At 45.5% G+C, this 24495-nt stretch overlaps 1 protein-coding gene across 1 annotated transcript in view; it reads left to right on the top strand.

Moving 5' to 3' along the window:
• cd109 (CD109 molecule) overlaps positions 1 to 24495 on the top strand; it is a 490209-nt gene that overhangs the window by 416191 nt on the left and 49523 nt on the right. Inside the window, exon 24 of the mRNA XM_069930693.1 lies at positions 3530 to 3611. Within this exon, the coding sequence (XP_069786794.1) occupies positions 3530 to 3611 (82 nt within the window). The remainder of the gene's footprint in view (positions 1 to 3529; positions 3612 to 24495) is intronic.

Genomic DNA, 24495 nt, shown 5'->3' with positions numbered 1-24495 from the left:
TCCTCCCCCACCGACCCGTAAATTGCGCAGACACACATCCAGACAGAACACGCATAGAGACCAAGATACGTTCCCACTGGGATGTTTCAGGACTTTCAGACAAAGCCTCAGACTCCTCCGTGAACTCTGCAGGGAGAGCAGCCAGCTCTCTACTGAAGCATCAGTTCTAAATGGGTGTTTGACTGCCTCAGGGTTCTGTCATGTCAACCACATCACAGTGGGTCACACGCATTCTGTAGCCTTTGAGTCAGCAAGTTTGTGGTTCAAGTCCCACCCTTACAGTTATACAAAACAGAAGAAAGCTCCGACTGATTATGCACCAGTGATCAGACATCTTTTTACATGACACATACATTCATACAGCCCAGAAACAGGCCCTTTGGGTCCACTTGTCTATGCCAACCAAGTTGGCTACCTGAGCTCATTCCAATGGCCCATATCCTGACAGCGGTGACCGGAGACACAACAGTGCTTTGTAGGGTCCTACTGCCCGGTCCTAATGCCGATGGCTCCGTACAGACTTTAAATGGCCTGTTAAAGGAACCGATGGTATTTTTTTTTTAATCCTGCAACCGCAGGGTGGATGCTCAAGATGACAGTGCATGTGTTGGACAGCCTACCACAAGGGATTGCAGACTCCGGGGGAGCAGCGGACTGGTGCAAGGCACAGGAAATGAGAAGGACAACCCCCCGCACCCACTGTTGAGAAGGAGAAGATTAGAAGACGGTCCTACAGGATGGCAGCGGACCAGCGAGGGGCTCTGCAGCTGAAGGACCCACGCAGGCGCAGGCACTTGGCGACTTGCGGTCGAGGGACTTGCCCAGGCTGAGGGCTCCTCGTGGGAATGAGGAACTGGAACTAAGATTCGAGAGGGCACTGGGGGCGAGAAGAGCTCCCGAAGGGCCTGGGGCACTGAAGGCTTCCCAATCGTTCGAAGGTTTGGATCCGGAGCTCAGTTGCTGATATTTTGAACAGGAGTCTGTGCGGCTGTGGAGGCTGCGGGACCGCTGGAGGCGAATCCACAGACACTCAGTGACTCTGAAGGGACACCCTTTTGCTTCTCTTTCTCTTATTGGTAGGAGCGCGGGGCAATCTTTACGGCGATTCTTGGTTTACCTTGCGAAAGACAGAAGTTGAAGAATTTCATTTATATTATATTTCATCTATATTACATTTTTAATGTTTTATTATGTGCCCGATGAAAGAAACATCTGAAGATTTGAATCCTTAATCTTACCCACACCAAGGGGAATGCACAGCAGGCCATCTTTGGAATATGGGAGGAAACCAGAGCTCCCATAGGAAATACTCACGGTCATGGGGAGAATGTACAAACTCCACACAGACTGCGCCAGAGGTAGGGATCAAGTCAGGATCCCTGGAGCTGCACAGAGAGGAGCAGCTCTGCCAGATGTGACAATCACAGGGTCCAGCACACCGGAGAGGGAATGCGTAACAGCCAGATGTGTCGCCTTTCAGATGGGATGTCTCGAGGCTGCACTTCCTGAGAAGGTTGAGGCAGGGCACCATTCTGTCAGGAGCTCTATCGAGAGCGTCCTGGCCTTCTGCATCACAGGGCAGTACGGTGGCTGTCGAGCATTAGATCAGAGGTCAATCCACAGGACCACATGAGGCGGAGTGGAATCACTGGGATCTCCCTCACCCCTTTGCGTGATCTACCGGGATTGTTGTCTGGAGAGGGCGCGCAAAATCATTGAGGACCCTTTCCACCCCGCACACAGCATCTTTCAGTCGCTCCAATCGGGGAAGAGATCCAGGAGGATCAGAGCCGGCACCACCAGGCTGAGGAACAGCTTCTTCCCACGGGCAGTGAGAACGCTGAACGACTCTTCACACTGACCCTCTGAGACTCTACTATATATTTAACAGTAATATTTATTTATTTTAATATTTGTAGATATGTACTGATCACATGTATCATGTTTCCGTATGCATGTTATGTCTGTATGTGCGTTTCCAGTGTGTTGCACTGAGAACACTGTTTCATCAGGCTGTACTTGTACAATTGGATGATAAATCTTAAATGTAGACATGCAGCGTGGTAACAGGCCATTTCGCCCAACGAGTCCATGCCGTCGAATTTACACCCAATTAACCTACACTGCCAGTATGTTTTGAACGGCGGGAGGAAACCGGAGACCCCGGGGAAAACCCACAAAGGCACCGGGAGAAGGTATAAACTCCTTACAGACAGTGTGGGATTCGAACCCCTGCCCCGATGGCTGGCGCGGCAAAGGTGTTGCGCAAACTGTGCCGCCCGGCATCACTCTGCTGAGGAGAGGCATTGCACAGGAGGAACGTCACTCACCCTGTCTGACTGGAAGGGCCATCTCCAAGGGGTTGTTGTGACCTTTCCACCTCGTGGTCCAAGGTGTCCTGAGGAAAAATTCCAGCTTCCCAGTGTGTGTGTGGCAACAGAAAGAGGGAAGGAGGGTGGGAGAGTAAAAAGAGGGAGAGGGGAGGGAGGGAGAGGGGAGGAAGAAGCAAGGGAGAGAGGCAGAAAGTGGGGAGAGAGAGCGAGAGAGGGGGCGGGAGAAGAACAGTGAGAAGGGGAAGTGAGGGGGAGGGAGAGAGAGAGAGGGAATGGGAGAGAGTTGGAGAAGAACAGTGAGAGGGGGAAGTGAGGGGGAGGGAAAGCAAGGGAGAGAGAGAGAGGGAACGGGAGAGAGAGCGGGAGAAGAACAGTGAGAAGGGGAAGTGAGGGGGAGGGAGAGGGAGTGAGAGAGGGAGATAGTAAGAAGGGGTGAGTGAGAGGGGGAGTGAAAGAAGGGGCTGGGAAGGGGAGAGAGCTGGAGCACTAAAGCCCAGACAAGCTCAGCTGGAGTATTTAAAATCAAACTGCTGGACGAGCTCTCAGGTCAGGCACCATCTATGGAGGTAGCGGGATGGTCGACGTTTCAGGCCGGGACCCTGCACGGGGAATGCATCGGGTTCCGAGCCAGTAACTATTTGTTGCCGTGTCCTCGCAGGATATGGCCATTGCTGGCAAGGACAGCATTTATTGCTCATTGCCCCTCCATGCTGTGCGGCTGATGAGGTTGATTAAGAGACGTTCCCACTGGTGTGTCAGCCCCTCAGACTGGGTAGAGGCAGCAATTCCACCCGCCCACTTCCAAGCCCCCCCCCCAAAAGATTACAGATGGATGTTTTACAATCCAGTGGTTTCATGGTCATCTGAGCAGATTCAGGGATTTTTAAAAGCATTCCAGCTTGATTTAATTAAATGCCTTTCAATTCACCGACTGCTGTGGGATTTCAGCCCATGTTTTTGGATTAGTAGAAGAAACAGTAATAATGTAATCACCGTGCTACTATTCCCATAAATCAATATTTGGGGCTTGGAAATTGGTCTGGTGTTCATCTCATTGCTAATTGCTGCCCTAACTGAGTCTTCCTGTCCCCATCGTGCACAGAAGCTGTGTCTCATTTGTTCCCTGGCACGTCAAATTGGTCCAATTCCCTTGTAGGCGTCGGAACATTAATCAGCACCATTTCTGGTTTTTGCAGGTTACCAAAGAGAGTTAACGTATCAGCGAGTTGACGGCTCCTTCAGTGCATTTGGAAACCCTGATTCTTCTGGAAGTACTTGGTAAGAAGATTTCTGAAGGCCTTGCCATCTGCAGCTTCGATTACAAAGCTCTCATTCACTCCTCCGTGGAACCAGACCAAACATATTTATAGCTCTCTTTTCCTCAGTTTAATTCTTGAAGAATGCGGTGGGGATAATTATCAGTCAGGGGATACACTACAATGGAACAGCCAGCAACTCAGTTACACAGCGAGCGAGCCAAAAGCATTTTGGTCCACACTGATCTGTCGGTGGACGGCTGACCAGTCCGTTGGCACCGACCTCGCAACTCACTGGTCCATAGCTAACCAATCCTTCTCAAACCTTCTCTCTCTCTCTTTCTTTCTTTCTCTCTGTCTTTTTTTCTTTCTCTCTCCCCCTCCCCATTCTGATTACACTCAACCTCATGCCCCTGATCTTCTCGCTTTGTTCTCCATCTCTGTCTCACTGAAACCAATCGTTTATTTTGCTCTTTTGTTCCTTAAGTCTATTTATTGTATACACGTTCACTCATATTCTCTTGCCAGCTTATTCTTTGTTACTTCTTGTTCAGTTTTCCTGTCATCTCTTACTCCACTTTATGCACTCTCTCTTTTCTGCTCCCTCTCTTACTTTATATACGATGTTCAGGGCCTCTTGCCCTTGGTCTCTTGATTATTCTTGCTGTGTTTGCCCTCTTTCACCCTCACATTGTCTTTTATGCCTCTCGGTTTCTCCCTCACTTGACCTCACAATCTTTCACTTGTCCTTGTGCCGCTCTCACTTTTTTGATCTCATCAAGATCCCTTGTTCATGTTGCTCTCTGATTTCACTATCCCCCCTTCAGTCAACACTGCTGTGTCGACCTATGGAAGTCAAATCCTTCCTGTTCTCACACCCATGACCCTCTATTGTTCTTACATCCATGTACCTGTCTAAGAACCTTTTGAGTGTGTTCATATTTTACCAGCCCCCACCACCACACCTGGCAATACTCTCTCTCTCTCTCTCTCTCTCTCTCTCTCTCTCCCTCCCTCCCCTTCTCTCTCATTCACATTCTCCCTCTCACTCTTTTCCTATCTCTCCCATTCTCCCTCCTTCTCTCTCTTTCTGCATCCCTCTCTCTCTCTCTTCCTCCCCTTCTCTCTCATTCATACTCTCCCTCTTCCTATCTCTCCCACTCTCCCTCTCTCTCTCCCATTCATGTTCTCCCTCTCACTTTCTTTCTCCATCCCTCTCTCTCTGTCTCTCTCACTCACTCTCTCCATCTCACTTTTCCTCTCTCCCACCCTCCCTCTCTCTCACTCAAGTTCTCCCTCTCACTTTCTTCTTATTCTCTTTCTCCTCTTTCCCCTCTCCCTTTCTGTCTCTCCCTCTCCCACTCTCGCCAAATCACCTCAGTCTTGTTCTGTCCCCTTAATGCTGTTTCAGTTTCTTGCTTTCACTCTTACTCTTCCTTGAAGCTCCGTGAGGAGGTAAATGACTACGTTACAAGAGGATATGAGGACGCGAGTAAAGATGCTTACTGTCTTTATCGAGGGTCTAAGTGAGAACACAATGGGGGGTATTTCACACAATTTAGGACTCTGAATCTAAAGTAAAGGATTTGCATGTGACAGAGAACTTGCATATCACCACAGCGGCTGTATCAAGAATAGGGCTGTATTCTAGATCGGTGGTTCTCAACCTTTTTCTTTCCACTCACACATCACTTTAAGTATTCCCTATCCCATCGGTGCTCTGTGATTAGTAAGGGATTGCTTCAGGTGGGATGTGAAAGAAAATGTTTGAAAACCACTGTTTTAATCGTCCCTCATTGACTCGTTATGTGCACGGTTTCAGAACTCCAAAGGAAATGGGCCAACGACAATTTTTCTCAAGCCAAATATTTCCATAACCATTGAGTCTAGAGCAGTGATTCTCAACCTTCCCTTCCCACCCACATCCCACCTTAAGCGATGGCATAAGGAATACTTAAAGTGGGGTGTGAGTGGAAAGAAAAAGATTGAGACCACTGTTCTCAAAGAAATAAACCAAATCTCATCGAAACCCAAAATTCCTTGAGGGTTCAATGCACTGAGTGCCGAGAGATGATTTTCCAGTTGATTTTCAAAAGCACCAGGCTGCAGTAATAAAGTTTGTTCCATGGATAGGGGTCGTCACAGTCACCAGGGGTCACAGTCCCAGAATTTAAGGGTGCAATGAGGAGATTCTTCTCTTTGTGAATGGATTTTTCTACCTCCCTCGGGAGGTGTTAAAGCCGGGGCTTCCTGTCAAGGTACAAAATGTACAGTAGAACCACACGGTACAAAACCCAGATTTCATTGAGTCGTTAGTGGGAATGAGTGGTATTAGAGGCAGGTAGACAAGGTCACCTCACTAATACTAGCTCCTTTTAAACCGCAGTCCCACCTGGGACCCGGGTGCGATTACTGGGCCAAAGGTGCTGGAAGCACTTTTCAAATTGCAGGGCGATCAAACTTTTAAATCGCCATCCCGACGATGATTTAAGGGGGATCCCGCCCCTGCAATGATGCGTCATGCACTCACCAGAAGTACCACCGGATATTTGGAAGCTGGCTGCCCGGTGACGCAAGCCCCAAGTGCTGATGTCATGAGGAATAAGTGGGTTGGCTATTTTCCTGTTCAAATCACCCATTGACACAACCTAGGCAAGTTTAACTGGGTTTCCTGACACCCAGTTGATTCAGACGGAGTTGACTGGTTTGGTCCCTTTCTAACCGCTGCGTAACAGAGGCGCTAACTGGGCAAATTGCCTGCTTAACCCTATTTTACACGACAGTTTGAAAGGGCCTGTGGGACCTCATTCAAAGAATCCAGTCTAGGGGTACAATATTTAAGGACCATTCTCGCACACAGATGAGAGAGTTAACTCAGTGAAAGTATTGTTACAAGTTAAGGCATTACAGTCAATATTTGCACATTTCTAAAGATAGGAAAATGGTTGACTGTCAATTGACTTTTTATAATTAACAGAGCTCAATTTGTAACATATACAATGGAAGCGGTCTGGAAAGCTGCTTGCAATATTCAGTGCCTTGGTCTCAGTCATTCATTTACACTTACAAATGCCAGCCTTTTTGACAAGTGGAGTCAGTGGGCAAGACATTTAGCATCTTTAGGCCATTTCAGGTGAACATTCCACCTCGAGGCTGGCGACAGGAGTGCATTAAAACCTACGAACTCACCTTTCGGACAGCAGCCCTAAAAGGGCTGCACAGCGTCCCATTCAGATCCAGAGGCGCCTCGTAGCGCCCTCCGGAGCTGATGGAGGCAGGCAGACTGGTGCCACAGGGCCACCCATCATAAATATGGGGCACAGCAATGGCTGTCTTCCCTATCCATAATCCCCCATGCAGCTGGAACAACTCTGTGTTTCCCAGAACAGTTCCAGCTGCGTGGGGGATTATGGGTAGGAAAAACCGCCATTGCAATGCCCCATTTTGAGCAGCCCTGAAGATTGAATGCCCAATGAGGAGCCGGTGCAACAGCCTGCACCGGCTGCACCCCCCCCCACCCACCGATGTCCCCTGGCGGCCACCCCTTGCCCCGGCGGCCCCTGCCGACCTCCCATCCCCAGTGGGACGGGGGCAGTCAGGTAATGGGGTGGGGTCTGTCAGGTAACGGGGAGTTGGGCTGCGGGCTGATGGAGTCATTAGCCCACCCCTAAACAGCCGCTTAGGTGGCTGTACATTTAGGTGAATCGGCAGAGCCCAGCGCTCCACCGATTATCCCTTCCCGAGGAGGGTTGGCATTGGCTACGTGGAAGCGCTCTCGGCGCACTCAGGTAGGTAAGTATTTATCTGCAATCGGGGATAATCTTCACTTTTACACAAGGGCATTTTATGTTGAAGACATTATGTATTCTCGAGCCTGGGGGAACTGTGATTACTTTGAGATGATGAGGGCAGAAGTGGATTCTAATTTCCTGTCTGGAATGTTCCTTGGCTTAAAACTTGTCGCTTCCTTCCAGCCTGTTCTCTGGAAGCCAGTGACTTTATTTCTGTGGCAGAGGAAAATCTGTGCTGATTTTCTCATAATTGATATTTCTAGATGGGCTGTAAACTTCCACATTCCCTTTAGGTAACAAATGCAGAGGTGTTTCGGGCTTGAGCCCTTCATCAAAGTGTGAGAAAATGCCGTCGGAACAAAAGAGTGGAGGAAGGGGGGAGGCATGGCAGGAGATGAGAGGTGGAGAAAGGAGGGAGGGGAAAACAGTATTGGGGGAGGGGGCAGGGCTGGGTGGGTGAAAGAACTGGAGAGGCAGGAAATGGAGGGGAAGGGGAAGAAAAGGCGGGTAGGTTTAATGGAAAGCAGCGAAGTCAATGCTCGCGCCATGTGGCTGGAGACGGCCAAGACGGAAAATAAGGTGTTGTTCCTCCAGTCTGCGGGTGGTCAGGGTGGGACAGTACATGCGGCCGTGGACAGACATGTGAGCACGGAGTTGAAATGGTTGGCCGCTGGGAGGTCACTGTGGTTGCGTAGGGAGCGGTGCTGCTGAGCTAAGTAATCTCCCAGTCTCTCCGATGTAGAGAAGGCCACAAAGGATGCAGTAAGTCGGGCCTCCAGATGTAAAGGTGAAGTGTTGCTTCACGTGAGAGGCCTGTATGGGGCCCCGGGATCGTGGTGAGGGAGGAGGTGTGGGCGCAAGTGTTGCACCTCCTGCAGGGGTGCTGGGCGTGCGCTGGGCGGGGAGGGATGAGTGTGCGAGGGAATCGCGGAGGGAAAATTGTGGATGCCACCATGTCTGTAGTGAGTTATTTACAGTAATATTTATCAGAGATTCAGTTAATGAGTTTTTTTGAAAGGGAGATTGATGCATTTCTGGAGATTAAGGCAATCAATGGGTATGGAGGAAGATGGCATTGAACTCAAGATCACCCATAATCTCATGAATAGATGAACAATCCTTAAGGGCCACCTCATGTTCCAATCTCTCATAATCTTGCCCTCTTTCTTGCTCTCTCTCTCTCTCATTCTGTCGTGGAGGATGTCGAAGGTTACCAGAAGATACAGGCAGGATGCAGAGTTGGGCGTGTTCATTCTGGATAAGTGTGAGGTGCTGCATTTTGGTCGGTCAAACTTGAAGGCAGTTAATAGTAGGTGACTTAACAGTGTGGAAGAACAGAGAGACCTTGGGGTCCAATCATTAGATCTTTTAAGAATGCTGCGCCGGTTGATCAAACAGTTAAGAAGGCCGATGGTTTGCTGGGCTTCATTAACTGGGGGATTCAGTTGTAAGGTAATGTTGTAGCTCTACAAACCTCTGGTGAGACCACACTTGGAGTATTGTGTTCAGTTCTGGTCATCTCATTATAGGAAAGATGTGGAAGCTATGGAGAGGGTTCAGAGGAGATTTGCCAGGATGTTGCCTGGATTGGGAAACAAGTCTTATGAGGCAAGGTTTGCAGAGCTGTGAAGGGTGAGAGGAGACTTGATAGAGGTCTACAAGATTACGAGAGGCATAGATAAAGTGGATAGCCGGCACCTGTTTCCTAGGGTGGGAGTAGCAAACACCAGAGGACATCTGTACAAAGTGAAGGGAGAGAAGTTTAGGGGTAAGTTTTTTTTTAACAGAGAGTTATGGGGACCTGGAATGCTTTGCCAAAGATGGTGGTGGAGGCTAAAACATTAGGGGCATTTAAGAGACTCAGGCATATGGATGGAAGGAAAATAGAGGGTTATGGGGAAGGAAAGGTTTAGTGCTTTTTTTAAAAATGAATATGTGGGTCGGCGGTGGATGCTGGAACAATAGCGACATTTAAACGACCCTTAGACAGGCACATGATTGAAAGAAAATTGGAGGGTTACGAAGTACCAAGGGTACTTATTTATTTTGTAGGTGTGGATGGGTTGACACAACATCATGAGCCGAAGGCCTGTACTGTGCTGTCATGTTCTATGTTGCTTGGCTAAGGTGAATGTAGTAAATGTATTTAAGACAAGGTTGGAAAGATTTTTACATAGTAAGTGAATTAAGGGATAAGGGAATAGGTGGAGATCATCAGATCAGCCATGATCTCATTGAATGGTGGAGCAGCTCGATGGGCCGGACGGCCGACTCCTGCTCCTATGCCTTATGTTTTTAAGTTCTTAGCTAACTGAGTTCTCCCACCATTTTTTTTTGTTTCAGCTGCCCAGCATCTGCAGCCTTGGTTTTCTTTTCTGTCTTTATGTCCAATGTTTAGCATCTGTTAAAATTGAGCCTGCATTCACCACCTCTGGTGGCAGCTTGTTCCCCACACCCACCACTCTTTGTGTGAAGAATTTCCCTCTCATGTTCCCCCTAAACTTTTCCCCTTTCACTCTTAACCCATGTCCTCTGGTTTGTATCTCACCCACCCTCAGTGGAAAAAGCCCACTTACATTTAATCTGTCTGTCCCCCTCATAATTTTAAATACCTCTAACAAATCTCTCCTCACTCCAGGAATAAAGTCCTAATCTGTTTACTCTTTCCTTGTAACTTAGTTCCTGAAGTCCAGGCAACATCCTAGTAAATCTTCTCTGCACTCTTTCTATCTTATTGATCTCTTTCCTGTGGTTCAGTAACCAATTCTGCACACAATACTCTAAATTTGGCCTCACCAATGTTTTATATAACTTCACCATAACATCCCAGCTCCTATTCTCAATATGTTTATTTATGAAGGCTAATATGCCAAAAACTCCCTTTACAGCTCTATCCACCTGCGACGCAACTTTCAGGGAATTATGTATCTGTGCTCCCAGGTCATCAGTAAACTTAGTTACACTACACTCTGTCCCCCTTCCTGATCATAAATATATATCGTGAACAGTTGTGGGCCCAGCACCAATGAAGACCAATGTGCTATAAGCTCTCTTTATAACCCTATCCACCTGTGATGCCACTTCCAGGGAATTATGTTCTACCGCACTCCTCAGTGCCCGACCATTTACCATGTATGTCCCTTTCTTGGTTTGCCCTTCCAAAATGCAACACCTCCCACTTGTCTCCATTACATTCCATCGGCCATTTTTCAGCTCATTTTTTTCCAGCTGCTCCAGATTCCTCTGCAAGCTTTGAACACCCTCTCCGCTGTTGGCAACGCCTCCAATCTGCAAAGTTGTTGATCCAATTTACCACATTACATCTCCCTATTACCTTTTTTTAAGCTAGGGGACCACATTTACCATTTTCCAATCATCCGGCACCTCCACTGTAGCCAAAGATGTCTCGAAGATCATAGCTACTGCCCCACCTATCTCTTCTCACACTTCTCACGGCGGCCTGGGTTAGATCATATGTGGTCTCGGGACTTATCTTTCTTGATGTTTTTAAGAAGATTCCAACACTTCCTCTTCCTTAATCTCCACATTATCCAGGACACAGACCTTTTCTCTTGTGAATATTGAAGCAAATATTCATTTCGAACCTCTGTAACCTCTTCCACTTCAGGCACGTTGCCTTCTTTATCCTTTAGCGGCCCCACCTTAATTTTCGTCATCCTTCTGTTCTTCACATACGCATAGAACACCTTGGGGATCTCCTTAATCCTACGAGGCAAGGCCTTCTCATGCCACCTTCGAGCTCTCCTGTCCTTTCTTAAGCTCCTTCCTGGCTACCCCATACTTCTCAAGCGCCCTTCATGTTTCTTGCTTCCTGTATCTAATATGAGGTTCCTTCTTCCTCTCAGCTATTTGCATCACCTGTTTAATCACCCACAGTTCCCTTTTCCTGCCATCTTTTTCATGTCCTTTCCTTTTCATGACTTCACTGCTGCTTTTCCTACTTCCCACCACTCTACGCCTGTTTCCTGAGTGAAAACTGATGTAAAAAAATAACCTTTAAGATCTCTTTTGGCTCCTTACAAAACCAATCACTCTGATCTTCAAAGAGAAGAATTCTGTCCCTTACTATCCTTTTAATGTACCTGTCGAAACCCTTAGGATTTTCCTTCACGTTGTCTGCCAAGGCAACCTCATGTCTTCTTTTAGCCTTCCTGATTTCATAACTGAATGGTGCAGCAAACTCGATGGGCTGAATAGCCTATTTATATTCCCATGACTTCTGGTGTGTTCATGTTTATTGACCTACACAGAATACAATGTACCTATGAACCAAAATTCTCACTTGCTGTAGCTCAACAGGCACTTCCTAAAAAATCAACTGTGGTAATATATTTTAAATTAAATAGTAATAATAAATTTAAACAAGAGAGATAATAAATATTTACAGATATTTAAAGAAAAAAGATGATGTGGGAATGGTGCTGACAATCCTGCAACGGTTGGCGCAATGCCATTACAGCGCCAGCTATCAGGACGAGGGTTCAAATCCCGTGCTGAATCTAAGGCATCTGCACGCCCTCCCCATGTCTGTTTAGTTTTTCTTCGGGGGCTCCCACCGTTCAAAACATACAGGGGTTGTAGGTCAATTGGGTGCATTTGGGCATTATGTTGTGTCAGAGCATCACTGATGTATGTAACAGGGGGAACTTCAAGAGCCTGATAGCTGTTGGAAAGAAACTGTTCTTGAATCTTGAGGTGCTGGTCTGGCTGACTGAGTCCCCCCCAGCAGTTTCTGATTTTGTTTCAGCTGTCCAGTATCTGCAGGTTTTTTTTCTCTTTTTGGTCAGATTTTCAGCATCTGTATCATTTGAACAGGGGGAGCAAAGTAATTCGATCGGTCTTGACTGCTCTTCGAAGGCAGATTGAGATGGAGTTGTGAAAAGTCCGACTTACTTCCCTTTTCCTGAATCCAACCTGACTTAGCTGCCTCCACCCGTAACTCTGTAGTTTTTGGGAGATGGCGGAGTTACAGATAGCAGCCGCAGGAGAGAGAAAGGAATGGCAGATAAGTGAGGGAGAGGGTAGGAGAGTGGGTGGGCGGGGGGGGGGGGTGGTCATGGGAGAATGGCTGAAAGGAAGGAGGGAAATGCAAAGAGTAGAGAGGAAAGACAGGAGAAAAATGGCAAGAGGGGATGGATAATGGAGGGAAGGGAAGACAGGAGTGATCTTGCTGTGTACAAAGTTCCTCCACCTTACCCTCAACACAACAATGATTTAGAACATAGGACACCTACAGCCCTTCAGCCCACAAAGTTGTGTCAAACATGTCCCAACCTTAGAAAGTACAAGGCTTTCCCAAAGCACTCTATTTATCTGAGCTCCGTGCATGTATGCAAAAGTCTCTGAAAGTACCCTTTTGTATCCGCCTCCACCACTTGTCACGTAAATAACTCCTCTGTACCTACTCCCCAGCACCTTAAACCCATGTCCTCTTGAGGCGACCATTTCAGCCCTGGGAAATGCCTCCCATCACCTTAAACAACTCCAACAGGTTATCTCTCCTGCTTCATCGTTCCAAGGAGAAAAGGCCGAGTTCACTCGACCCATTTTTCAAGTAGTTTATGTCTCGATGTGTCCCAAAACACTGAATCTATATTGGAAGATGCTGAAATTGTTTCCAAGACTTTAAAAAGAAATCTTTCAAGCACTATGTTATCAAGGGCATTTTGGGATATAGACACACATAGTACTTCAGATCCTGGAAATGGATTGTAAAGCATAAAACACATTCTGCTCGGAAGATCAATTAGCATCTGTGGAAGGAGAGAAACAGAGTTGGAAGTTCAGCTTAACAAGGAGATGTTGGAGAACACCGCACAAAAGTGCCCGAGGAACTTAGCAGGTCGATCCGGGCGACATCTATGGAACTCAATGCCACAGTCGAGTCTGAGCCCTGTGCCAAAAACAGAGGAAATAAGAATGGGGAAGGAGCACCAGTTTACAGGTGGGAGAGGGAGGAACAGAAAGGAGCAGGGAAGTGGTGGGGGGGGGGGGAGAGAGGGAAGTAGGTGCTCTCCGACAGGTAGAAAAGGGAACTGGAGGAAGGGAGGTGTGCGGGGGGTCAAATGACACTGTCAGTGTGCCGTTTAGCGCGATGCTATTCCAGCGCCAGCGGCCGGGGTTTGAATCCGACGCTGTCTACAAAGAGTTTGTACATTGTACCTTGGGTTTCCTCTCGATACTCCAGTCTCCACCCACCTTCCAAAATGTACGGGGTTGTCGGCTAATTGGGTAGAATTGGGTGGCACAGGGCTCAAAGGCTGGAATCTGCTGTTGTCAATAAAATATTACATTTTAAAATTTATATTTAAGAGAGAAGAAGAATAGGAATGGAAAAGAATGCATGAGGGCAAGCAAGGGGTGGAATAAGAAAGAGGTAAAAAGAATGTTTCAAGGTCGATACTACAGAAGAATGTCTGCAGAGATTGTGGTTAACACGGAGATCCTTGTGGTGGCCAAACTGGGAGACCAGGAAACAGAGTTGCGGGGTACGTTCCCTTTATCAGAGCTGGAAAATAATGAGAGGCACATTGAGGTTTAAATGCAGCAAAGTACAAATCAAATGGGAAGAAACTGTAATAGGATTGGAAGCAGGAATAAAGCAAAAGGGAATAAATGGGAAATTAGCTGCAGTAACCGTGACTAAAAACTAAGCGGGTGAAAATGTGAGCAATGTAATGCATCAGTCAGAAGGTGAGGCCAAGTCTGTCGTGGGCCCAATAACAAGGGAAACTGCAGCAGGCCTTGATTGTCAAGCGCCAGGTCTGCAATAAACCTTGTTCGACCCTAGATAAGGGCTGGAGCCATATAGGAGATGGCAGATGCTGGAATCTGGAGAAACACCCAACCTGCTAGAGGAACTCAGCGTCAGTGGGAGAAAATGAATGTTTGGCGATAAAACATGATGCTGGAGAAACTCAGCATGTCAGCTCTGTGTCTGCAGATTTTCGTGTTTTGCGAATGATTTGTGTTTCTGGCTGGGAGCTTTTGTCAAGTGTGGGGAGACAGTCAATGTCATGTACCTCCCATCAACATGTTCAGACTTGGGCCCCGAAACATCGACCATTCTTTTTCTCCTTCTTATGCTGCTTGACCCTGTTACGAGCCCAGAGGACCCCAAAGCCCAGCAGCTTTAGAAATTCACCAAGACAAGTTTCTTTTAATTATCTTTAAACATGAAAAAAGAATCAAACTTTAACATTACTATTAACTTAATTCTAAGCGCACCTGTAAGTAATGTGTGTGTAAGTTCAGAAAAGTTATTTGGTTCACAGTCCAATCTCTCTTCTCATTCCTCCAAGTTCACTGGTTGCAGGCAATTCTTCTACTGTGCACAGAGTTTAACAATGATGAATTTCACCAGGCTTTGCTGCTTGAAAGGTAAATGGTTACTGCTCAGGAAGGTTCTTGTCGATTTTCAGAGAGAGATTTGTTGTACGATGGATACCCAGCCACATCAGTGTCTTGCTGACAAAACGTGCCCCCTTCAGGGTTCTCCAGCATCAAGGTGCATCCTCAGATTCCGCGGTACGTCGTTCACCTGCTGCATATTGTTTTGTTAGAGTCCCACTGCATGTTGCTTCCATGTCATGTAAACGTGGATAGGCTTTTTCAATTAAGAAAGGGGGAGATTCAAACTAGAGGACATGGTTTAAGATTGAAGGGGGAAAATTATAAGGGGAACATGAGGGGAAATTTCTTTACGCAGAGGGTGGTGGGGATGTGGAATGAGCTTCCGGCAGACGTGGTCGAGGCGGGATCATTGGTTACATTTAAGGAAAGACTGGATCGTTACATGGATAGGAGGGGACTAGAGGGGTATGGACCGGGTGCTGGTCAGTGGGACTAGGAGGGTGGGGATTTGCTACGGCATGGACTAGTAGGGCCGAACTGGCCTGTTCTGTGCTGTAAGTGGTTATATGGTTACATGGTCATAATTCAGAATATGTTTTTTTCTTGTCAGGAGCTATCTCATTCCTGCTGTCCCTTCAGGCACTGAGTTTCAAACCACAAAAACTCATGGCAAAAATACCAGAACATAGCAACAACCAGACTTGACCTTGTGGTCCTTCATCTTCCTCTGCTTGGTTAATGTGCTATCTAGAACTCAGAACATTACAGCATGGTACAGGCCCTTCTGCCCACAATGTTGTGCTGACCTATTTTTAAAGAATTTTTGTTAATTTTAAAACAGAACTTATACAGATAACATAACATAACAATTACAGCACGGAAACAGGCCATTAGGCCCTTCTAGTCCGCACCGAACCAAACACCCCTTTCTAGTCCCACCTCCCTGCACAATGCCCATAACCCTCCATCTTCTTCTCATCCATAGACCTGTCCAACCTTTTCTTAAATAATACAATTGACTCCGCCGCCACTATTTCTCCCGGAAGCTCATTCCACACGGCTACCACTCTCTGAGTAAAGAAGTTCCCCCTCATGTTACCTCTAAACCTCTGCCCCTTAATTCTTAACTCATGTCCTCTTGTTTTAATCTTTCCTCCTCTTAACGGAAATAGTCTATCCACATCCATTCTGTCTATCCCTTTCATAATCTTAAATACTTCTATCAAATCCCCTCTCAACCTTCTACGCTCCAAAGAATAAAGACCCAATCTGTCCAATCTCTCCCTATACTCTAGATGCTTAAACCCAGGTAACATTCTGGTAAACCTTCTCTGCACTCTCTCCACTCTGTTTATATCTTTCCTATAATTAGGCGACCAGAACTGCACACAGAACTCCAAATTAGGCCGCACCAACGTCTTATACAATCTCAACATCACCTCCCAACTCCTATATTCCATGCAATGATTGATAAAGGCCAGCATACTAAAAGCCTTCTTCACCACCCTATTCACGTGAGTTTCTACCTTCAGGGAACGATGTACCGTCACTCCTAAATCTTTCTGCTCTTCTGTATTCATCAATGCTCTCCCATTTACCACGTATGTCCTGTTCTGATTCTTCTTACCAAAATGAAGCACCTCACACTTATCAGCATTAAATTCCATCTGCCATTTTTCAGCCCACTTTTCTAAGCAGCCCAAATCCCTCTGCAATCCTTGAAAACCTTCTTCATTATCAACTATTCCACCTATCTTAGTATCGTCTGCATATTTACTAATCCAATTCACCACCCCATCATCTCGATCATTAATGTATATAACGAACAACAATGGGCTCAATACAGATCCTTGAGGCACACCACTGGTCACCGGCCTCCAACCTGACAGACAATTATCCACTACCACTCTCTGGCCTCTCCCTTTCAGCCAATGTTCAATCCATTTGACTATCTTAAAATTTATACCTAAAGACGGCACCTTCTTAACTAACCTTCCATGTGGTACCTTTTCGAAGGCCTTACTGAAGTCCATATAGACAACATCCACTGCACTATCCTCATCCACATTCCTAGTCACCTCTTCAAAAAATTCAATCAGATTGGTCAAACATGACCTTCCTCCCACAAATCCATGTTGAGTGCTCCTGATCAGACCCTGTCTATCCAGATGTTTATAAGTACTATCTCTAAGAATTTTCTCCATTAATTTACCTACCACAGACGTCAAACTTACAGGCCGATAGTTGCCAGGCTTCCTCCTTGAACCCTTTTTAAATAACGGAACCACATGCGCAATGCGCCAATCCTCCGGCACTATCCCCATATCTAATGACATTTGGAAAATTACCGCCAGAGCCTCTGCTATTTCCTCCTTCACTTCTCTCAATGTCCTGGGGAAGATCCCATCTGGTCCCGGAGACTTATCCACCTTTATATTCTTCAAAAGCCTTAAAACTACACCTTTTGTAATCTCTATATTCCCCATATTTACCCAATTTGCTTTTTTTTTATCTCACATCTCCCAATATCCTTCTCCTTAGTGAATACCGAAGAAAAGAAACTGTTCAATATCTCCCCCATTTCTCTAGGCTCCACACACAGTTTTCCGCTCTGATTTTCTAAGGGACCAATTTTGTCTCTAGCTTTCCTCTTACCATTAACATATTTGTAGAACTCTTTTGGATTAGTTTTCACCCTGCTTGCCATAGCTTTCTCATACCTTCTTTTAGCTTTCCTAATTCCTCTCTTAAGATTCCTCTTACATTCAATGTATCTTTCAAACATCTCCTTAACTCCATGCTTCTTATATCTAATGTACGCCTCCCTTTTTCTTCGAACCAAGTTTCCAATATTCCTTGAAAACCACGGCTCTCTCAAACCTTTTGCCCCTCCTTTTAACCTAACAGGAACATAAAGCTTTTGCACTCTCAAAATCTGATCTTTAAAAGACTTCCATCTCTCTACTACATCCTGCCCATAAAACAAATTGTCCCAATGCACACCCTGCAAGTCCTTTCGCATCTCCTCAAATCTAGCTTTTCCCCAATCAAAAACCTCAATCCTTGGCCCTGATTTCTCTCTTTCCATAATGACATTGAAGCTGATGGCATTATGATCACTGGACCCGAAGTGCTCGCCAACACTAACCTTCGTCACTTGACCCATCCCATTTGCCAACAGTAGATCTAACACTGCTCCTTCTCTGGTCGGCACCTCTACATATTGTTGTAAAAAACTATCTTGCACATTTCACAAACTCTAACCCATCCAGTCCTTTCACAGAATGTGTTTCCCAATCTATATGTGGAAAATTAAAATCTCCCATAATTACAACCCTGTGCTTATCACAAATATCTACTATCTCCCTACAGATTTGCTCCTCTAGGTCTCGGTCCCCTCCGGGTGGTCTATAATACACCCCTACAAGTGTAACCTCTCCTTTCCTACTCCTCAGTTCCACCCAAATAGCCTCCGTGGATGTGCCCTCTAATCTATCCTTCCTAGGCACCGCTGTAATATTTTCCCTGACAAGCAATGCAACCCCACCTCCTCTTGCCCCTCCGACTCTATCACACCTAAAACAACGAAACCCAGGGATATTCAGTTGCCAATCACATCCCTCCTGCAACCATGTCTCACTAATCGCTACCACATCATACTTCCAAGTATCAATCCACACCTTCAGCTCATCCACCTTTTTTACAATACTCCTGGCATTAAAATATATGAATTTCAGGGATTTCCCAATTATTAATCCCTGTTTTCCCGCATCTTTAATAATAACATTATTTCCTTTTCCTGCCAATTGCCCTTCATCTTCTTCCAGAGCATTTCCCTTCTCTATCACCTGCCCATCCATATTCAAATACTTACTACAAACTTTCTTTGTTTGCATTCTAACCTTCTCCTTACTGCTCTGTATTATTTTGTTCCCTCCCCCCAACCATTCTAGTTTAAAGGATCCTGAGTAGCCCTAGCAAATACCTCTGCCAGGATTCTGGTCCCCCTGGGATTTAAGTGTAACCCGTCCTTACTGTACAGGTCACATCTCCCCCAAAAAAGGTCCCAGTTATCCAGAATCTTAAAACCCTGCCCCTTACTCCACCCCTTCAGCCACGTGTTAATCCTCCACCTCATTCTATTTCTATTCACACTGTCACGTGGCACAGGGAGTAATCCAGAGATTACCCCCTTTGCGGTCCTTCTTTTTAACTCCCTACCTAACTGCCTGTACTCACTTTTTAGGACCTCTTCTCTAATTCTCCCTATGTCATTGGTACCTACATGTACCACGACCTCTGGCTCCTGTCCCTCCCACTTTAAGATATCTGGGACACGAGCAGCAAATATAATTCAATAAAATGATATGGATAATTATATAGAATTATCGAAACATTCAATGCAATAAGTTGTAAATCATATGCGTAATTCGTATTCCAAATGGTGTTTTATATATATAAAAAATGAATTAAGACAAAGAAAAAAAGAGAAAAGCTCAAACCCTTGGCCCAAGAGCATTGCCAGATGTTGTATGTGATTAATATCTTTTCCAGTATTTTTATTGGCTTAATCCAATGGTTTTTATTTCCACTCACATCCCACTTTAAGTAATCCCGATGCCATCGATGCTCTGTGATTAGGAAGGGATTGCTTAAGGTGGGATGTGGGTGGAAAGAAAAAGGTTTGAAAACCACTGTTTTAATCGTCCCTCATTGACTCGTCATGTGCACGGTTTCAGAACTCCAAAGGAAATGGGCCAATGACCATTTTTCTCAAGCAAAATATTTCAGTGACAATTGGGTCTAGAGCAGTGATTCTCAACCTGCCCTTCCCACCCACATCCCACTTTAATCTCGGGATTACTTAAGGTGGGATGTGAGTGGGAAGAAGATGGCTGAGAACCAATGTTCCTTAGGTACATAACAATAAAATAAAGTATTAACAAATCTAGTTAATATTGAAACCCATGTCACATTAAATAAAAAGATTTTGAAAAAACACTAGACTAAATATCTAATTCAATCCCCTCCCTTCAGAGGCCAACTGGCTTAACACAAACAATAATTTAAAATGAAGGTAAACATTGGCGTCAAAAAAAAAACAAAAACTAGTTAATCTTACAATTTTGAAAATAATTGAGAAAGTAACCCCATAAGATTCATTTCAGTGGAGGAACATCTAATTTTTTTCCAAATTTAGTCATGCCATCATATCAGGTAACCGTTGAGTGTGAGTGGGAGGGGCGATATCTCTCCATCTCATTAAGATGACCCTTCCAGCGATAAGAGAGGTGAGGGGAACTCCATGGGGTTGTGAAGCAGGCAGAGTCAGACCCGTTTGGACCGCTTATTCCACAGAGAGTGCTAAAAGGGTTGGGAGTCAAGGCAATGTTAAGAAACTAAATGCAAGGTATGAAATACCCCTTCTCAAAAATTGGAAAGAGAAAGACAGAACCAAAACATATTATACAGTGAACCTTCTTCAGTCACATTTGGAAGAGAGATTAAAATAGAATTTAGCCAATTGGACTTTGGAACGTGGGCCCGGTGTTCGACCTTAAACTGTAATAATGAGTGTCGGGAACAAAGAGAAGATGAATGCAGTCATTTCAAAATATATGTTCTGGTTATGTCCCTCTCTTTCCAATTTTTGGACCTTGTCTTCAGTTCAGTGGTTCTTAACCTTTTTTTCTTTCACTTGAAGTTCCCTCTGCCATCGGTGCTCTGTGATTAGTAAGGGATTGCTTAAGGTGGGGTGTGGGTGGAAAGAAAATGTTTGAAATCACTGTTTTAATCGTACCTCATGGACTCGTTATGTGCACGGTTTCAGAACTCCAAAGGGAATGGGCCAATGACCATTTTTCTCAAGCAAAATATTTCAGTAACAATTGGGTCTAGAGCAGTGATTCTCAACCTTCCCTTCCCACTCACATCCCAACTTAAGCAATCCCTTACTAATCACAGAGCACCGATGACATAGGGATTAGTTAAAGTGGGATGTGAGTGGAAAGAAAAAGGTTGAGAACCACTGGGCTAAATCCTATTCTAATCTTTTTTTTCTAAATGTGATAAATGTATAACGTGTTCGACCTTAAACTGTAATAATGAGTGTCGGGCACAAAGAGAAGATGAATGCAGTCATTTCAAAATATATATTCTGGTTATGTCCTACACTTTCCAATTTTTGGGAAGTTGTATTTCGTGCCTTCACAGTCCCTACCATTTACTTCAAAATACAATTCCATGTAGTTTCAGAAAATGGCCGTTGAAAGTCCTCCTCCCATAGTCTTTTAAAAAAAATTCCATCCAGGGAGCAATGCCTAGAATTTAAAAGTAATTCATAAATGCCATAATTTGATTAATATTAAAGGAAACACGAAGGTAGAAAAAAAAAGGATAAAAACATGGAAAGGATACAAGTCGAACAATTTAATTAAATTGGACAAAAATTATAAAGTAAGAAAGTGAGTCATTAAATGACCCTCATTACATCTGGAATCTTATATCTGAATTATTCATTGAATAAGAAATCTTTTCCATATTCGAACAGGACATGATGTCAAGTAACCACTGATCATGAGTATGCAGGGCAGCAGCTTTCCACTTAAGTAAGATCGACCTATATTTTTAATCCCACTCAATCTCTTCCTTCCTCACACCCATTAACCCTCTATTTTTCTTGCAAACATGTGCTGGTCTAAGAGTTTTCTAAGTGTCCTTATTGTACCAGCTTCCGCCCTGGCAATGGATTCCAAGCACTCATTACTCTTTGTAAAAAAAAACTTACCTCTGACATGTTCTGTGATCTTTCCTCACCTCACTTTGTTCAGATGTCCTCTGTCACCCTAGGAATAAGGTAATGGCTGTCCACCCTATCTGTGCCTCTCATAATCTTGCAGACCATTATTAAGTCACCTCTCATCCTTCTTTGTTCCTCAGCTCTGCTAACCTTGCCTATTAAGACACATTAACCAATCCAGGCAACATCCTGGTAAATCTTCTTTGCACCCTTTCCATAGCTTCCCAAACCTTTCTGTAGTGAGGTGTCCAGAACTTAATCATCCCCTCTGTTCCACTTTGTTCCTGTAACCCCTCTGTGTTTGACCTCGAATCCTGTTCCAGTAGGAACCAACATAAGGCTGGGCATCCTCAAGCCCTATCTTCCCTCTTGTTCCACTGCAAACAGTGGAGCAACTCCACATCACCAGTCATTCCCAAGTAAATCTAGAGGGGGTAAGAAGGGGTTCAGGTGGATCTGGATACCTGCAGAAAGGAGGTCTGTGGTCTGCCAAAAGCAATGGGTGGGGAGTTAGAGGCAGCCGATAATAATAGGAGTCCATTGAGTTTGCTCCGCCATTCAATCGGATTATGGCTGATCTGGTCATGGACTCTGCTCCACCTACCCGCCTGCTCCCAATTCTTCAAAACTCCATCTCACTGTGTCTTAAATACATTCAAAGATGCAGCCTCCTTGGCCAGAGGATTCCACAGATTCACTCCTCTCTGGGAGAAGCAGTTTCTCCTCATCTCTGTCCTAAATCTACTCCATAGAACCTTGAGATTATGTTCTCTAGTCCTGCTTTCACCCGCCAGAAAAGAACAACCCCTCTGCTTTAATTTTTAATTTTAATTTAGACATGCAGCATGGTAAACAGGACAGGCCATTTCGGCCCATGAGTCTGTCCCGCACAATTTACGCCCCATTAACCTGCAATCCCCAGTGCGTTTCGAACGGTGGAGCCCTCGGGGAAAACCCGCCCAGACTCGGGGAGAACACAAAAACTCCTTATGGACAGTGCTGGATTTGAAATCTCCGTCCCGGTCACTGGCATTGACTGCTATGCCAAGCCTGTTTCTATCTTATCTATTCCTTGCATCATTTTTTAAGTCTCTGTAAGATTCCCCCTCATCTTACTGAACCAAGTCTGCTCAGTCTCTCCTCATGAGTTGACCCCTCATTTCCAGTACAAACCTGGCGAACCTCCTCTGCCTCATCTCCAGGAGATCCCTGCAAAATAATGGATGTAATCTTTGGCTTGGCTTCGCGGACGAAGATTTATGGAGGGGGTAAAAAGTCCACGTCAGCTGCAGGCTCGTTTGTGGCTGACAAGTCCGATGCGGGACAGGCAGACACGATTGCAGCGGTTGCAAGGGAAAATTGGTTGGTTGGGGTTGGGTGTTGGGTTTTTCCTCCTTTGCCTTTTGTCAGTGAGGTGGGCTCTGCGGTCTTCTTCAAAGGAGGTTGCTGCCCGCCAAACTGTGAGGCGCCAAGATGCACGGTTTGAGGCGTTATCAGCCCACTGGCGGTGGTCAATGTGGCAGGCACCAAGAGATTTCTTTAGGCAGTCCTTGTACCTTTTCTTTGGTGCACCTCTGTCATGGTGGCCAGTGGAGAGCTCGCCATATAACACGATCTTGGGATGTAATACACTATCTCTATAACATCAAAAGACTGGAGTCACTAGATGACATGCTTTTATTACCAGAAGACTGGACTTTGCTCCTGCTGCTGTCCAAATTCCAGGATTCGTTCCGAGGGAGGGACTCGGGCGTAATTGCCTTTATTGGTGAATTCTGGGGGGAGGAGTTACAGGGAGGAGGCGGGCCAGCCATACACAGAGATGCAGTACCAATAGCTTAATGAAATGGCATCAGATTGGGATCACCACAGACTGTTAACCTCTCCTTTTATATTTATAATTTTGTGTAGAAGCTTAATCATTTGTTTCTTGGCGTAATCAGAATACAGCTAGCGAGAAAAATTTAGAGCGTCAATCGTTGTGCGGGTGGCGTAACGGTTAGCGCAACTCGTTTACAGTGCCAGCGATCAGGACCAGGGTTCGAGTCCGGTGCTGGCTGTAAGGAGTTTGCATGATCTCCCCGTGTCTGTGTGGATTTCCCCCACCCCCGGAGGGCTCCGGTTTCCTCCCACTGTTCGAAACGTACCGGGAGTGTATGTTAATGGGGACGAAGTAGGATGACGCTGACTCGTAGGCTGGAAAGGCCTGTTACCACGCTGAATGTCTGAATTTAAAATTTAAATTGAAATTCAAATTTAAAAAAAATATTTGCATGACAATGGAACAGCTGTAATTAAGCTCTCAGGTCTGTTGAGGATTAGTGTTTTGTGACCAGCAAGGGGAAGATGAGAATCTGACCAGAAGACCATCAGAAATAGGAGCAGAAATAAGCTATTCAGCACATCGAATCTGCCCCACCATTCAATCATGAGCTGATCCATTCTCCCACTCAGCTCTTCTTCCTATAACCTTTGATGCCCCGGCTCATCAAGAACCTACCAATCTCTGCCTTAAACACACCCAATGGCATGGCTTCCGCAACTGCCTGTGGCAAAGTATTCCACAGATTCACCAACCTCTGGCTGAATGGATACCCTCGTATTTCAGTTCTAGGTGGGTGCCCTTCAAACTTGAAGTTGTGCCCTTTTGGCCCAGAGTCTTTTGCCATGTGAAGGACAAGAAATCTACTCTGTCCATGCCTTCTGGCATACAAAATACGAAGGGAGAGAGGAATGAAAGCTGAGCCAAGGGCGTGGACAGAGCAGAATGATAAAGGAGAGGATTGGGAGATTTGAGATCTGAGCTTTCGTAGAAATTGCACGTGTCAATTCGGACTCTTGGGAATGGCTCATCTATACTTAGCTGACCAAATTCTTCTGTAACTTTAAACCTTCTCTACCAGGTTATATCCCTCTCCAGTTCTGAAGAATGATCTAAAATC

Source organism: Narcine bancroftii, chromosome 4 (genome assembly GCF_036971445.1).
Source record: "Narcine bancroftii isolate sNarBan1 chromosome 4, sNarBan1.hap1, whole genome shotgun sequence".
NCBI classification, from domain to species: Eukaryota; Metazoa; Chordata; class Chondrichthyes; order Torpediniformes; family Narcinidae; genus Narcine; species Narcine bancroftii.
The sequence above is the reverse complement of the archived record's forward strand: the minus strand, read 5'-3'. Positions and strand labels throughout refer to the sequence as shown.